This window comes from Trichoderma atroviride, chromosome 6, assembly GCF_020647795.1.
Source record: "Trichoderma atroviride chromosome 6, complete sequence".
In the NCBI taxonomy this organism is placed as follows: domain Eukaryota; kingdom Fungi; phylum Ascomycota; class Sordariomycetes; order Hypocreales; family Hypocreaceae; genus Trichoderma; species Trichoderma atroviride.
This window is the reverse complement of record NC_089405.1, coordinates 1,652,994-1,669,419: the sequence shown is the minus strand read 5'-3', so window position 1 is coordinate 1,669,419 and position 16,426 is coordinate 1,652,994. Positions and strand designations below refer to the sequence as shown.

The following is a 16,426-nucleotide window of genomic DNA, read 5'->3' as shown; positions in this document are numbered from 1 at the left end:
CTTGACGCCCGTGATTAGTTATAAAAAGAGCCTTACAAGAGCCTTACAAGAGCTTGATATTCGAAACTTGGCGTCCCATGATGCCAAGAATAGATGCCCGCGTGGGATTTAAACTTCTGCAGCATGCTTACACGCTGCCTCCATGCCATTGACATGTCACTAGCGGACAATTGACTTTTCCATCCACTCTTTTCATCCTGTTGTTGGTCGCATAGTGCGAGTATAGACGTGGATGGCAGATGCAGAGTCTCAATGAGACATATTTGTATGCACACCGGGTGATGGACCCGGGCCGAGACTGAGACAATGTGCTTCGGGCAAAGCCCGTGCTGTGTTTCATCCTTGCCGTCTCACATCTGCCGTTGTGCATGATTTCAGAATGCTACCGAGGCAGAGCAAGTCGTAGAGAATACGAGCCTCGCTGTGGTTGATGGATTTTCTTCGCACACACAGGCTGTGGTTGATGGATTTTCTTTGCACACATACAGGCATTCACCGCTGCATTCAGTTCAAAAAACCAATCCTTGAATATGGAGAAAAGCGAGGCGCTCACAAGCAGTGACAGTATGTAATACGTATCAGTTGCTACCTGGCAGCAGTGGCGATCTCACCGACACAAAACATCAGCTCGACAAACGATCGGCGTCTCGCGATATAAAACGAGAGAGAGATGACCCCGCTGATATGACATGGAATGTACAAGTACCGCAATCTGCTTAGCGACGCAGCGCCTTATTGGCTCTCTATTTCCAGAGCTCAGGCTGTGTTACAGTGCTGGCGTGTCGCGGGCACTGTATCAGAAAGCTTGGCCCCGAGCTAATTGAAGAGACAGGAAAAACTAAACCCGTCAATTTCATCACCGAGTCAAGCCACTTGTTGGCTGCGCTGGCACTGGTGTCGGTGGCGGCGTCTGGCACGCTGTTGCGCTCGAATCATCCAGCTATTGTGCTGGTTTTGCGGCAGGTACAGCAGACAAACACGCCCACGCGAGACTGAGCGCGTGGCTGCACAGAATGAATCTCAGCACTATCAATTACTTACCAACTGCTTGTGCTCTGCCTGTACGGATACTGCTGGCAGCAATGCAAGTGGCAGTTCGGACCCCTTATTCAGCCGCCCCTATTCCCATTCTACTGAGGTTTAATCTTACTTTGGCTGCACCTTTCGCTTCTCACCTTCCGAATCACCCGCATAACCCCTCTGCGATTAGGCTTCCCTGCCAAGCATTCGACAATGAATAGTGGGGAGAGTCCCCACCAAAGGCCATTGAAAGACCCTCTCGGTGTCACCTACCAGAAGCGCTGTTGGCAGCCGCAGAGGCAGCTTCAGTTGGTTCCCATTACCTAAGAAGCACTAGCATCTCGTTAGCCTCGTTCTCGAAGCCGCTAGCGACTCGCTACCCCGTATTTCTGCTCAATAGATCGCCCGCCGGAAATGCCCTCTGATTCAATTGCCATGCCACGACAGCTGAGCTGAAAATGGCCATTTGCGCATAACCTCATTTCTGCAATCTCTGCAGTATATACCGCCCTCGGCACTTATCCCTGTCCACTCGTGGCCCCTGCTCGTCTGCTATAGTCTCTCATCAGCATCAAGAGACTGTACAGAGCTTCAGTCAAGATAAAGGAAGAGACAGAAAAGAAAGAACAGAAAAAGAAAGAAAGAAAGGCCGCATTTCTCGTATAGGTACATTCTAGACTCACAATGCACGTTCTTCGTATCGCACCCCCGCCTAATCGCTGTGCAGTGTCTGTTATCGGAGGTGCCCATAGGTAGCGTAGCCTGGCAAGTACGAAGTAGCATCACTACCAGGCTCTGAAACCAACCTTTCCAAAATCCCCCGCATCACGCCCAGCAGCAAAGAGTCACGATGAGCTCTGCACACATCCCTGGCCTCAACTACACCAGCCTCCAATACGGCGATCATACCCTCCAGCGAGTCGCCGTCTGGCAGTTTGATGACGATGACGACACACAAGAGGCGCATGCGCCAGCGTCAGCTTATTGGATAATGTACGACTCTGACTGCTCCCACAGAGCCTTACTTGTAACTCTAACCTTGTGCGCGCGGCAGCTTCGTCCACGGAGGCGCGTGGCGAGACCCCAGAAACACCGTCGACGACTTTGTGCCACCCGTCCAGCATATGGCCGCGCGCGCGGATCTGCCCAAGTCGGCCATCCGGGGCTTTGCCAGCCTTGACTACCGCCTGTCTCCGCACCCGCAGTTTCCCCAGGATCCCTCGACGCCGGCGAAGGAGTTGCACAACGCCCGTCACCCGGACCATATCCGGGACGTCGTCTCCGCGCTGCGCTTTCTCGATGGCAAGTACGGCATTGGCAACAACTACGTGCTCATTGGCCACTCGGCGGGCGGTGCGCTGGCCCACCAGGTCGTCATGAACAGCGACGCATCGTGTGGCTGGGCTCCCGCAGTGCCGCTGCCAGCAGCCCTCATCAGCATATCGGGCATCCACGACTTGAGAGGCATGGTCGCCAGGCACGGCGGGATTTACGAAGAGTTCACGACTGGCGTTTTTGGCCCGGACAAGCAGGTTTGGGACGCAGTGTCTCCGGCAACGTTTGCTGGTAACTTCAAGGACGTCTGGGGGGGACGGGCCTCGTCTCGTCATCTTGGCAAACTCTGCAGAGGACACCCTGATCGATATGCCAGAGCTCGACGTTATGGAAGCCAGGCTCATCGCAGACGGCATCACACCGATAGCCATCAGGGACCTCAGCCTTGAACACGACGACATTTGGAGAGAGGGCACACAAGTTGCGGCTCTCGTAGCCAAGGCTGTGGCAAAGCTGCAACAGCCTTGAGAATCGCATCGCATCGCATCGCACAGCGCCAAGTGGGAACAGAGAATTGCCTGATTGATTAAAGCCGTCATTATTACTACTGCTACTACCGCTACTACCGCTACCTCTGCCTGAGAACACGATTCCTTGGTGAGCCATGTTCCGGTATCGGCGTCTATGCTTTTGGTCTTCCCATTGTGATTCCTACTCCCATGCCTAGTCCTCAAAGCCCCTTTTTAGTTTTCTAATCAACTGCTCTTACCAACAGCTTCGCCAACTAGCTGGCTGGCTAAACCTTGGCCCAGAGTTTCCATCCGGTCGCAGAGATACGACATGATATGAAAATGACTGTTGCCGCAGCCATCACGGTCCCTCCCCATATCTGTGCCCAAAAATAGTTTCCATGGTTGTGATCGATAATGGCACCCGCTGTTGGTGCCCCGGCCACCGTTGCCAGCGCACTGAGCGTTTCCACCATGCCAAACCTGACACCCATCTTCTGCGGGTCTTTGGTCAAGCTCGTCAGGGACGCAACAAACAGGCCCTGGTTTGCGCCGATTGATAGGCCGTAGACGACGCTAAAGACGTACATGCCCGTTCGGGTTGTGACTGCGGTCCAGGAGTACAGTATGGCGAACACAGCCGCGAGGGCGGCGATGAAGAGGTTGATTGGCCCAGTCCATCTGTCTGCGATGTAGCCTGCAATCGGCCGCATGGGGATGCCCATGGCATTCGTTATAATGAGCAGATTGATGGAATCACTGTTTGAAAAGCCAATGACGTTACGGGCGTAACTGTTAATCTAAAAAGAAAGGGGTTAACGACAATTTTTAAGGTTCTTTTCGCTTTCTTCAACTTCACGGCTTTTTCTTCTTCACAGAGCGAGACAAAAAGGAACACACGCCTGATACTATTGCGCTTACGTACATAGAAGAAGACAAAGTAGAGAGCATAAAAGTATACAAACGCAGCCATGGAGAACAAGAGGTAGGGCAGCTCTGAAAAGGCCGAGAGCTCCAACAGGGGCCCCGATTTGCGAGGCGGCAATCTGGGCTTCAGCAACACGTTGGCAACAACAGCCATGGCCAGGGCAAGGAAGCCCGCACATCGCACTGCCCAGGGGAATCCGATCCTCGCCGTCAAATGCTGTATCATGGCAGGAAACGACACGCTACCAACCGACGTGCCCACCGCCGAGACGGCGAGAGCAAAGGCCCTGTTTTTCTCAAAGTACGAGCTCAGGATGGAAATGGCCGGCATAAACGTCACACCGAGTCCAATGCCGATACACACGGCTTGGGCGAGAAAGATTTGCCAGTACGTCTTGGCGAGGCTCGTCATGAAAGTGCCGAATACTGCCATGAACGTGCCCACCGCGACGGTGATGCGAGTATAGCCCGCGTCTGCGAGCCGCCCGGACACGGCGCAGATGGCGTAGGTGAAGAAGATTTGGACAGACCCGATCCACGAAACCTGCGAGGCGGGGAGCCCCAGAGTTTCGACATAGTAGAGCTGGTAGACGCCAAAGGCTGCGGCGTAGCCCCATGTCATGGCATTGATTAGGTGCGTGGCAAGGACTTGAAGCCACGCCTCGAGGCCGCCGTCTGGTGGAGGTCCATAGTCCTTCTCTTCTCCTCCTAACTCGACGTCTTGGGCGGTATTTAGGATAGAGGGTGGTGAGGAGTTGTTGCTGTTGGGAGTTGTGACGCCCAGGACACCAGTTTCTTGGATGGCAGCATCCTTTTCATCATCTCGTAACGTCATTGCGAATTAAACGAATAGGAAGAAGGGGGAAAGGGGAATAGTGAGTGAGTGAATGAGGGTGAGAGATGGGGGTATCAGTCAACTAATCAAACAAAATATTATATTATTTAACTTGTCAATTTAACAAAAAACAGGGAGGTTGCGGAAACCATTGCAGGCCATGATACTACCCAAAGTCAGCTCCCACCAAGCCAATGCAACTCTCCTCACCTCCCAGCGCCGACGTATTTATACTGCCTTCTGCCAAGCATGTTATCAAGCTGCCAGCAGTAAGCTGCAAGGATCCCAGTCACCGTTCCGTAAGTCGGGGATCCTGGCCCCGATATCGCCAGCCCACTAGGATTATTTTGGTGTCATTGTACCTTTTTTTTTTCCTAATAAAGTCAGTAGCTTTGAGTAGGTCGTAGCAGTCAAGGGCAAAAAGCCTTTGGGGTCTGCCGTAATGATGTGCATCTTACGCCTTTGTGTGGACCCCCCCCTTGTTGAGACGGGCAAGAAGCCGAATCGGTAATGTGGGAACTGGGGGCTGGTAGATACTAGAATCGGGTAGTATATATTTCGAAAAAGAAGAAAACCGGAGCATCTTTCACCGAACCCGGATGCACGGTTTGCTCAGCTGGCCGCCAACAGGGCAAAAGTTCCCGGTATGGCTGCGGGAGGTTTGGTATTGATATGTAAGGGGGGTTGACAGCGTCGGTGGCTGTCCTTTTTCATCTAGCAGGGTTACAGTGCTGCAAAGGGGGCGTTGATGGGATTGGTTAGTTTTTTTGTATCGGCTATTGAGATAAGAAGGTTTGCCGGCAAATGTGGTTGAAGACACGATCCTTGTTGAATTGTTCCGATGCAGGTGTGTGCTACTTAGACATTCTGGCGTTTTAGCTTCAAAGTACACATACGCAACGAACAAACAAGGGAGAAACTGCATTTTCTTCTACATCAACTCTTTCACCCAAAAAAATAAAATCACAAGAGTCAAACAAGTCAGCACATAAATACCCCGGATTACTCCGCAACTACTAGTAGGTAAGCTGCAGCATCTCCCCCCATACGCGCGCAACCCAGACCGCATACCATATAGGGTAAGTTTTTTTCCTTTCACAAAAGTATACTTCCTGCTGGTCATTATTCTCGCTTCTTATTCCCAGCCCCACTCCCCGCTCCGATGTCCGGCCCGGGGCCCCACATCCGACAAGAAAGTCGGCGACTGACCAAGTTTTTCTTCTTTTCTTTTTAAATTAATTAGCATACCTGCTCTCTGGCCCCCTCCCCTCCAATTAGCTCTTCTCACCGCTTCCGATGGTGAAAAATGAAAGAAAAATAAAGTTCCGCTTTCGGGCAAGAAAGATAAACGACAAATGTAATACGTACGTAAACATTTCGCTGGAAGATGAGGGGAAAAAAAAGAACATCGGATGGAAAACTTAGATGAGCCGACAACGGGGCAATTTGTTCCGTAAATGGCATCGCTTTTAATTTGTGCCGTGAATTGAAAAACACTGCCGAGTCTTAGATGGAGATGAAAGAAGAACAAAGAGGAAATATGAAGCCCAGCTTCAATTAACTCAAAGCCCATTTACAATAAATGATTTCCTTTACAACTTGCAGCTATTTTTAGACTTAACCCTACTGTTCTGTTGTTGTCTCAATTGAAATTACCCTCTCCCTTTTCTCCCATTCCCTTGTCTTTTCTTACAACCCCTCCATTCCGCGGGGTAGAAACACACAAAAAAAAAAAATAACCAATGACGTAAACAAACTCCGAAAACCCATCTCCCAACGAAAAAAACCGCCAAAAAGAAAGCGCAAAGTATGCAAAAAACGCCCCCTATTAGGTATTCCCCTTCTCGTGCAAAATCACATGACCTCATGGCATCGGGACCAATCGGCTGTTGAACCCCTGACTCCAAAAAAATCCTTGCGCGCCCCGGCTTGTGCCGGCCCGCTAGGGCGCTAGGTCACATGGGGAATAGCGTACCGAGTCAAGTTTGACTACATCTGCCGACTTTCTGTGAGAAAGAAGGCAAAGTATGTGTTTGAGAAGCGATATAATATGCGCTTATGGTGAGAGGGAGGCAAATATCCGAGCGCTGGAAACCCGAGGCTGGGCGGAACGGGGTAGCTTCTCATTTGGAGGCTGCAGGGCGGGACAGCGCGCCCTCGGGAGCGTTCCATCTCTGCGACGCTGCGATGAAGCTAACATCGGGCGAAACGCTCCTAGCGGCTCGGGGATCGCCTCTTATAGAGCGGGAAAAGGGACAGATAAGCTGGTCGTAAGCTGTCGCGCTCTTGTATATTTCCCTCAATGTCAAGGCGCATACGCCATCGCATGCGGTTTTCACTTCATCACTCTGCAATTCTAAGTCGCAAACGTACAAAAAGCAATGTTTGACGTATATTTAACGCGCAATGGTGCCTCTTTTCTTTCTCTCTCTATGAACACTCATGTCCCTTCCAAAGGCCCATCATCCCCCTCCTTCCAGAAACAGCAATATTTTGAGCTGTGCCAGAATCTCAACGACGACGAATAAACAGCCAAAAATAGGAAAAAAACCCGCAAACTACCGACCACGAATCGCTGAAAATTCGGCGCACCAAAAATAGGAAATTTTGCAAACGAGGAAAAAAAAAATCATGAAAACAAAAAAGAAAAGAGCAGAGGAAAAAGAGAAGAACAAGGTTAAAAAAAAAAAAGAATCCACCCCCCTTCCCTCACAAACCAGTCCCTTTTGTCAAGAAACTAGACAGTTTGTAATAACACCAAAGACGAGCGCTCCAACCGGCAAATATTTTTTCGTGCCACCATAAAACCCGACCAAGCCTTCTTACTTTAGACACAGTATGAGAAAATGAAGGAAATGAGAAACAAGAAAAAGAAAAATGTTGAGCGCGCTCTTCCTATCGCCTCTCTCTCAGTTCTAACCCTTTTTTCTGCTAGCGAGACAATTTCCAAAGCTCGCCAGCCACGGTCGCCAATTTTTTTTATAACCCCATCTCATCCATTGTCAACCCCATGTCCCCATCAGTGATGGTATGTATTACACACACGCAAACTGCAGAGTGTGGCTGCGGATGTGTGTTGCCCTTCTGTTGTTGTTGTCGCTGTCTCCTTGCGCAGCTTGACGATGACCAAGATAACAAGACAAAAAAAAAAGCATATGTAAACGAAGAAAAAAAAAAGGATAAAAGGAAAAATAAAGAAAACAGAAAAAAATAATCGAGTGACACCTGATACACATCCCAAACGCCATCGAAGGAGTGTAATGGCCCTGCATTGGCCGTCGTAATTACGTCTTCATAATAGCATCAAGAGAGAAAATGAAGATTGCTCTGGAAAAAAAAATCAAAACAAGACTGCATACCCGCCTCTTATCCAGGTATGTGGATGACAGACAAGGAGATGTGACTGCGAGATAAAGTCTGTAGGGACCGTAAGAACCCCAGCAACAATGATACACAAACGTTGAAGATCAGAATCGGAAAAAAAGAAAAAAAGAGAGCCTCCCTTCTTTTTGCGTCTAAACTGATACATCATACAGCATCCGGCGCGCAGGAAAACAAAGAAAATTGTTCTCTACCGCTTGCGCTTCTTAGCCTTGTCGGTGGTCATTGTGTTGGCAGCAATGGGGGCGGCGGGCAAAAGAGCGGGCTGGGATGCAAGAGCAATCTCGTCCTTCTTTAGTGGCACTCCCATGTGGCGGCCATAACGGCCTTTTCGGCCGTTGCCTTCATCTTCGCTGATGCATTGGTCTGCTGAGAGACCAGCGTCGCGGCAGCGACCACAAGGTCGTTGGCGGTCACAGCCCTTCTTGCTTTTCCTGCAGCGCTGGCAGCGCGGCTTAGTGGAGAGGTCGGGATGATCGTCCTCGCCAGCCTGAGCCACATGTCCAATAGACACCACTGACTGCTTCCTGGAATGAGTGCTGGAAGCTGCCGGGGAGATTGGCCCATTGGGCACAGGGACAACGACCGGCTTCTTGGTCTTGTTGCCATTGGCAGCGCGGGGTACCTTGGCCTTTGAAGAGGCCACCTTGGGTGTGGTAGTCGGAGTCGACTTGTTCTTTGTCGACTTGCTCTGAGCCGGTTTGGCCCGGGCGTCTAGGCCATCTTCGTAATCGGCGTCTTCACCGCTGGCTTCGGCACTATCAATGGGCGGCATGAAGTGCGACTCGGTGGTCTGGTAGATCTGCTTGGACATGCCATTCAAGTTCAACTTTTGACGGCGAGATAGCGGGAGCTCAACATCGCTGTCGCTTTCGCCTTCACTAGTGGCGCCAGTGGAGGATGTGGCATCGGCTCGACCGCTAAATGTATCGTCCAAAGTTGATGCGGATGTCCGACCGTGAGAAATGTTGGACATCTCGCCGAGTCGCATGAGCTGAATGGCGACATCCTTGTCTTCTTCTGACATGCAACTTCCGACAGTGGGGTCGGGAGTTGGAAGGATGCCCATGCCATGAGCCATGCCGTGGCTACCATAGGAGATGCTAGCCCGACCACGGCGGTCACTGGCAACAGGGGTAGAGTACATGCTCATCTGCCCATGCCCACCGCCGTAGCCTTGCGGAGAATGAAGCGGGCGTGGGTTTATAAATGGGTTGTGGCCAGTTTGTATATAAGAAATAGAATGTCTGTGATGATCGGTTCGACGGGCGGGCGACACGGATGGGTTCGAAGTAGCGGCAGGCATCTGAGGCGGTGCGAATAATGGCAGTTCCTGCAAGAGAGAGAAGACAAAAATTAGCAAATAGCGGACAAGACATTGAAATGATGATGCGCCGCGCTTACAGAGCTCTCAAACTTGGCCCTCTTTCGTCGACCGCCCTCGACAATGTTCTCAACGCTAATGTCGGTTGTTCCAAGCTGCTCCTTGGTCCTGGCGGACGTAGTGCTTGGGGCGCCGCCATCACCGCTGCTGTAGCCGTTCATGCTGTCAGCGTAGGCATCGGCGTGGTTTTGATGAGCCCGGCTCTTGGTGTACCGGGAGTGGCCCTTGGTGCTGGTAGAGTCACTTCTTCGTCCTCGCGACCCATAAGGCGAGGGACTCCGTCTTTGCGGTGACTGGGCCATCTCAGGGCCGTAGCGCTGAGGGAGGGCATATCCTTCACCCCCATAGTAGGAATCGGCGCCCATGTGAAGGCCGCGGTAGTGATGTGATTCCAGGGCAGTCATGGGCGCCTCCTCAATCACTCGAACATAAACAATCATGTTGTTGCGGAAATTCTCATATCGCGCAATCAAGGTATTGCCGAGTTCGTCCTCAAAGCTGACGCCTTTTGACCCGGTCGGACCCGAGTACAAGCCGTAGAAGTTCTTGACGGTTGTGACAATCGAGTCCGTGGTATCATGAGGATAGATTTGCACTCGCATAGGCAAGCGCGCACGGTATTGAGGTGATTCAAGGAATAGCAGCTCAAATGCGACGTTCTTGGGGGTGGGCGCCTGACGGGGCGAGACACTACCGCCATTTGAAGACGCTGCGGACATGCCGCCGCCTGAAGTGTTTATAGGGGATAACGAATTCATTTTTTTTCTGTGTGTCTTGATGTTTTATTTGATGTCGGATCGGATGGGAGGAGGATAGCGATCGAACTCGCGGAGGGAGCTTTGGAGAGAGAGAGAGAGAGAGAGAGAGGGCTTTGAGGGTTGGGGACCTCGGGTGCGGATTTTGCGTGGGTGGACAAAACCAGCAGCTTCAGACAAGAGTATCGTTTTGCGGGATGGCCGACAATTTCATCACTGGCCGGCAGCCAGGTCTCGTAATGGGCTCTTCCGCTTCCAGATGACGATGAATGATGAGGCAATCTCAAAAGTTCATCACCATCCAGGCTGTGCGGTAAGTGCCTGCTTCTTGGTTCAGCTCCTGGCTGGCGCGGCGGCGGGCTCGGCGGCGGCGACGAGGTCTGGCAAAGGCCGCGCTTTGGACGGTATCTGGACGACGATTCAGGGAGATTAGCTGTGAACGGCCCCGATGGCTTTCGAACAAGGCTGCAAATAGGGTTTGATGAGCGTCGCGAAGCCTCCAGACGGAGCGGGTTGGGAAAAAGCCTGTGTGAACAAAGGCGCGGGACGCAAGACACAGACGGGCAGGCTGGGCGCAAGTCCAAGGGACGGGGCGGAAGGGGAGGCCAAATTCAAGGCAAAAGCTGGATCGCGCTTGATGACAGAGTCGATGGAAACTCACCAGAGAGATCAGGAGTGGTCTGCAAAGCTGTTGCTGGAGGCGAAGTTGGGTAGAATGTGTGCATGGAGAAAAGAGGAGCTGCTAGGCGAGGTCGAACGATTTTGTCGCTGCCGGCTGGGTTCACTAACACGAATGCTCCCCCAAACGTTCAAACGTCCAGGTGGCTCAGGCTGTCGTCGCTTGCTGGAACTGGCCCTACAGCGCCTGTAGCGTGCCGAGACGAGCGCTGAAGCTGGACTTGTTGGGTCGCGGAAGGGCCTGTTGCGGCGGCGCTGTCCAAGGCTGCGCAGACCTGCGTAGCGCTGTTAGGGCCCTGAAATTGCGGCGTCTAGCTGTCGCAGGTACTGCCAGTAATATTGAGTTTAGACCGGTAGCCGCCTCGGATCGCATTCATCCAGATGAGGCTTCTTGTTTCATCCGTTGCGCTTGGGCTGGCTTTGGCGCTTCGATTCTCTTCCTATCGAGATTTACGCCGGCACGACGATCCATTGCTATTTAATTGCCAATAAATAGCCCCTCCAGCGAGAAAGAGGAAAGGCCGCAGGCAGTTTGGGCCGCAGTCGCCATGCCAGCATCCCGCGCTCTTACGGCGCAAACAACGTTCGAACCTTGAGAGAGTCAGCGAATGACGGCTGTTTCCACTACAGTAAATCAAAGCCCAGCGACGACGACTCGGCCTTGTGCTCCTCACGTCGCGCACTCTATGAGGCTACAAAGGTTCAATGTTACATCATTTCTACAAGTATTACTGACTAGCCGCTCCAGCACTGGATTGATCGTTCTGGAGATGAACGTTTCCAGTCGCAATGAACGGCGCCGAGCCTCTCTGGACAAGAAATTAGACAATTGACAGTCAATGCCCTTCATCTCCTGCGGGCACAAAGCCCAGCCTGTCAAATGGACCTATGGCACGACGGCATCTCCAAGCCCTCATCCTGCGTCAGGCACCACAGCAGATAAATAGGGCAGCATACATGTCGACGGTCACTTTTTGGTGCTGTCCGTTGCTGCACAGTACGCACGGATGTGGGCGCAGACTCGCCATTGGCATTGCCGTTACGAGACAAGCCTACATGTAGCCGTACATACATAATACGTTAGTCGGCGCACATATGTACAGACTGCAGCTGTCCCATGCCGTGAGAGGGTCCCTTGAGTTCAAAGGAGAGCCAGACGGCGCTGAGGCGATGGCAAAGAGGGCCAGAACAGGCATAGGGTGCAGAGACCGCTCGTTTGGCCCGTTTGACCCGTCACCAACTCATCAGTCCCTAGTCTGGTGACCCCGTCGGCCATTTTCGCTACGACGACTCCGTAGTAGCATCATCTATAATTATGGAGTTGTTCGTTGTCAAACTCAGCCAGAGGGGGGGCCCACCCGGACCGGCCAGTCTGCCAGCGAAGGCGACGCCACCAGCCCCTCCTCGCCTGCGATCCCAAGATGTGGCCGGCAACTGACATGCAGAGGAGAGCCTGGGACGGGCGAGTGAGCGTCGAGGAGGAGCAACGGCTGGCGAGGGCCTGTGGGCGCTACGGAGTACATGTAGTCTATTGCCTTAGTACACGCAGCTAGCAGCAATCCTACGGCTTCACACGGAGCATCAGTCAGTCGTCTGTATCTTGTGTGGACGTCGTGCTCCGTATATGGGCCTTGGGACGTGGATGGCCATGGATGGCATGCGCCATCAAGCTGCAGCCAGCAGGCAGGACGCTCGCTGGGCGTGCGGACGTGCGTCTATGCGGCCTGGCGCTGATTGATTGCGATTGCTTGATTGATTGATTTGATTGACTGATCCGCCACCCTCTCCGCACCACACGCTGGCAGACAAACAAACACACAGGAAATGGGCCAGGGGTCCCAGGCTCCGCGAAGCACATTCCGACAACCGTGGGCTGCTGCTAAAGGCGGCACGCCCAGAATCAAAGCTTTTGGTTCGATGCAGCAATCTCAGGCTGCAAGTTCCCCCCTTGCTAACTTTGCTACTCATGATGATGAAATGGAAGAAGAAGAAAAAGAGAGAGACGAAAAAAAAAAAAAAAAAAAAAAAAGAATGATGAGAAAAACGCACGTGCTGAAGCTGGTGAAAAGAAGTTGATGAGAGCTATACCAGCTGGATTGTCGACTTGGCCATCATCTCCAAGCATTCTTCTATGGCGGCTGCGGCAGGCGAAAGGGGTGACTAGTAGGTATCGGCTTGGAGCACCGAATTTGCCTGCTTTGTGCTTGTTATTAATTCCCGACGACTGCTCAGAGCCAATGGCGCCGCATCAGAGACCCGGCGCAGAGGCGCCCGTTTCCCTCCTGCAGGGATCCTGGAGCAAGAAGCAGCAGCACAGGTGTGTGGGCTAAGCAGGCAGAGGAGGTGGGGATCGCAACTCTGAGGCGGTAGCGGCAACGGACCCAGGCAGGGCAGAGGGGTCTCAAGACGAAGCCATCACCAGCCAGTGACTGGGCGAGGACCGTGGAGGGAAGGCTGTCGAGCGGACGAGGAACCAGGCCAAGGCGGAGCTCATGATGCCGTGGTGGGCGATTCGATTCATACCAGCATGACTGCCTGCTGCGTGTCCATTGAATCTGGAATCTGGACCAGGGTCGTGGCCTTGGTTAGTGCTCTGCCGGGGGGCACTGCTTCGATCCTGCTAAGCAGAAAGATCGAGAACGACGCTCGGTGAGTTCAAACCACCGGGCTTCACTCAAACTTGATGTCTGCAGCGCCGAGCTGTACCTGTATATCCAATCCACCACCTCCAGTCCCTAGGGAGTATCTGTAAAAGCTCACCCGCAACGCAAGTCGTTCATGCTGGATTCCATGCCAGCTTCCCGAGATTCGACACTGACTGAGGGTGTGCCTGACAGCCCCCCTCCCGTGGTTGCAAGATCGGCCCAAACTCTCTCATGCGGGCAGAGGAGGGGAAGTCGAGTAGTAATCCAATGTTTGCTTTATCCCACCGTCATGGGCTGTTAAATCGCCAGCCTCCGGTTGGAGCTACGGCTGCTGGCAAAAGCGCAGGTCGCGACACTGTTTATGCGTGGCTTGGCTACGGTATTTGCCTGGCCGCTAACTGACTTATCCTTTTTTATTCAGGGTTTTTTATTCTTTAATTCTTTAATTCTTTTTTTTTTTCCTTCTTCATCCTCTTTTGGCCCCCCATTTCCCCTCATCGGCTCTTACTGCTTTGAGACTCTTTTTTGATGGCTTCTGGAGCAGAAAAAAAGAAACGAAAAGGTAGGACAACGATGGCCAATCCAGCCGTTGCTGTTGCACAAGCTGTGCTTCTCACTAAGTCGCAGACCATGTCCCTTGTATGGGTCCCCCGGCTTCAATGTCCAGTCACAAGGCGACTCCAACGCTTCACTGGTCTGTGAGGCGTCCGCGTATCCTGAGGCTACTCGTTGGGTAGGTAGACATTGAGGTCGGGCAGCACGCGGGTGTCCGCGTTGGTGGTATTCTGCATCCGGCGCATGCTTATCTCACCAAAGGTCTGCCTGTACTATTTTTGCTTCCACCTTCAGTTTGCGTCTGTTCCTTTTTTACTTGTCCTGTTTCTCACCTAGGTAGGTAAGTAGTACATACGGGGTTAGAGGGGCAACATATAACCTGTACCGGCAGATACAGAATTCTGGTCGAGGTGAGCAGGGGGTTGAATGCGCTTCCTCTGAGCTAGCAGCGCCTGGCTTCGTCTAGGGCGAGCGCCGCATAAATCTTGCACGGTATACGACAAGCGAGAGTCGCTCTCGAAGCGTCTTCTGAGTCGCAGCTCGTCACCGCTCTGTCTTCCCCCCGCGCGAGCTTTGATGCATGTGCTGAGAGGCTTTGTGGATACACCAGTTGGGTGGACAAGATGCGTGCCGAATCAGCGCCAGAACGGTGGCTCCCAAGGATCAACAATGGCCATGGCGATAGGTTGATAGGACCGCCCAGCCATCGACGGCTCATAGGGCCCCGTTCTCCTCTCCTGTGTGTGTGCCTTGCGGCAAGTGGCCAAAGTTTATGATCGCCTGCATTCTGGGTCCCAGACTGGACGGTAGACGCAATCCAATCCAGCCTCCCAATGAAATGCCGCCCTGCAAAAACAACAAGTAGTACCTAGCACTGTACATACGGTGTGTGGACTCGAGTGTGCGTTGTTATTGTTTCGGGCCATGCAAGTGATGATGAGACGAGGGGGGCTTCTTCTGCTTCTGCTTGGTGCCTTTAGACCCAACGAATTGCGGATCTCGTCGCTGCCATGCACTCACTCACTTTTCGCTGCCGGTTTTTACGAGGCACCCTTCTTTCAATCTCCTGATTCTACTACCTACTTGTATGCATGTACGTCTAGACGGAGCACACATGCGGCGTGGCACGGCGAAGCTTCCTGTGCTGCCGCAATATGCGCCGTTCGGGGTCAGCAGAATTTGCTGTTTGTCCAGCACTCGACAGTAGAGGCCGTTTCGACATGTACACGATCATACCCTAACATGACCTGCCAGAATCCAGAATCGAGAATACACTGTGGTGCTAGCTGACGCTAGAATCACTTTGAAACGGATTAAAAGGCCCAGCCATATGCGGCCGGATCGGCACGCACAATGCGCAATTGCGCTCGTTGCCCCCAGGACCATTCCGCTGCATGGAAAATTGACCAAGTGACTCAATCAAAACGTACAAGATGTAGGTAAAAGGTAATTGATGGTAACATGTGCGCGATGGATATCAAAGTGCTGTATAGCCGTAGATTCTCAAACCCCATGCGGCTGCCGTCGTTTTTCTCAGAACAAGTCGTACGAATGGAGCACGGGGCAAGATATTCATCTCGGTGGCGATGCTGTGTTTAATGAGTAAGATTATGATATCATATTATCGAACCCGCACAAATTCGCTCATTTGAGTGGCTGCGGGCTTGGAATTTTGCACAGCAACAGTAGAAATAGGTCCAAGCATAGGCTTGCTTCTTGAGGCTCCTGTTCTTGTTTGCGATGCAACTGGCTGATTCACAAGAGACATGGCCTTTATCCGCTTCTGGCGATCAAATCTGGTCGTCTGGAGGGCGTGAGACCGGGCGCATCGAACATCCATCAATATCAACACATAACTGGATTCAACGCCGCAACACGCGACTTCGTAATCGCCAAGACCCCTGGGATAGAGAAATCGTGGCTGAGGCGGGATAGCAATGCTCAGCTAGGCTTGCTAGTGCAGTTCTTTTGGAAAGAAGGGGCTTGTGTGAGGGCATCTTGACGACGCCGATTCCATGGCTTTCGCGATGTCCTCCAAGACAGCTGCTTCGTCCAAATGCTTCATCGCCGCCCCTGCTCATCACAATCCACCGCATCTGATACTGTTTCATCAATCTCCAGGGCTCTAGAGCAGGTCGCTCGCCTGGGATTTGCGACATCCGGACGACGAAGCGGCCTGGCCGGAGCGACTATCGCCTATTAGTAGCCAGTAGCTTACACTTTAACTGCCGGAGCTTACTGGGCACTGGCTCGTCGCAATTGACCAAATCGAGAGGCCGACCGCATTGCCCCAAGACAGAGTGTCTCAGTCGTTGGGGACAAGTCCCAACGCAGGCGTCCGTTTACTTGTTCCTCGCATGCAATGCCTCGCCCTCGCCAGGTGCCGGTTTCGATTCGGTTCAGTGTGGAGCAGCAAAAGGGCAGCGTCAAGTGGCAGCGCACCGTCACGTGAAGTCGTGTCT

At 52.5% G+C, this 16,426-nt stretch overlaps 4 protein-coding genes across 4 annotated transcripts; 1 reads left to right on the top strand and 3 right to left on the bottom strand.

Annotated features, from left to right (window-relative positions):
- Nucleotides 1-3,091: 3,091 nt before the first annotated feature.
- On the bottom strand, nucleotides 3,092-4,566 carry TrAtP1_011126 (uncharacterized protein; the record flags this gene model as incomplete). Its single annotated transcript, XM_014093289.2, has 2 exons — nucleotides 3,092-3,604; nucleotides 3,730-4,566. The coding sequence occupies 2 exons, from the start codon at nucleotides 4,564-4,566 to the stop codon at nucleotides 3,092-3,094; spliced, it is 1,350 nt and encodes a 449-aa protein (XP_013948764.2).
- A 3,571-nt stretch (nucleotides 4,567-8,137) lies between these two features.
- Nucleotides 8,138-10,089, bottom strand: TrAtP1_011125 (uncharacterized protein; the record flags this gene model as incomplete). Its single annotated transcript, XM_014093288.2, has 2 exons — nucleotides 8,138-9,280; nucleotides 9,352-10,089. The coding sequence occupies 2 exons, from the start codon at nucleotides 10,087-10,089 to the stop codon at nucleotides 8,138-8,140; spliced, it is 1,881 nt and encodes a 626-aa protein (XP_013948763.2).
- A 280-nt stretch (nucleotides 10,090-10,369) lies between these two features.
- TrAtP1_011124 (uncharacterized protein) lies at nucleotides 10,370-10,811 on the bottom strand (the record flags this gene model as incomplete). The annotated part of the gene is made up of 2 exons (XM_066114974.1): nucleotides 10,370-10,494; nucleotides 10,748-10,811. The coding sequence occupies 2 exons, from the start codon at nucleotides 10,809-10,811 to the stop codon at nucleotides 10,370-10,372; spliced, it is 189 nt and encodes a 62-aa protein (XP_065971071.1).
- A 1,777-nt stretch (nucleotides 10,812-12,588) lies between these two features.
- TrAtP1_011123 (uncharacterized protein) lies at nucleotides 12,589-12,928 on the top strand (the record flags this gene model as incomplete). Its single annotated transcript, XM_066114973.1, has 2 exons — nucleotides 12,589-12,676; nucleotides 12,834-12,928. 2 exons carry the CDS (start codon nucleotides 12,589-12,591, stop codon nucleotides 12,926-12,928), a joined length of 183 nt encoding a protein of 60 aa, XP_065971070.1.
- Nucleotides 12,929-16,426: the final 3,498 nt, after the last annotated feature.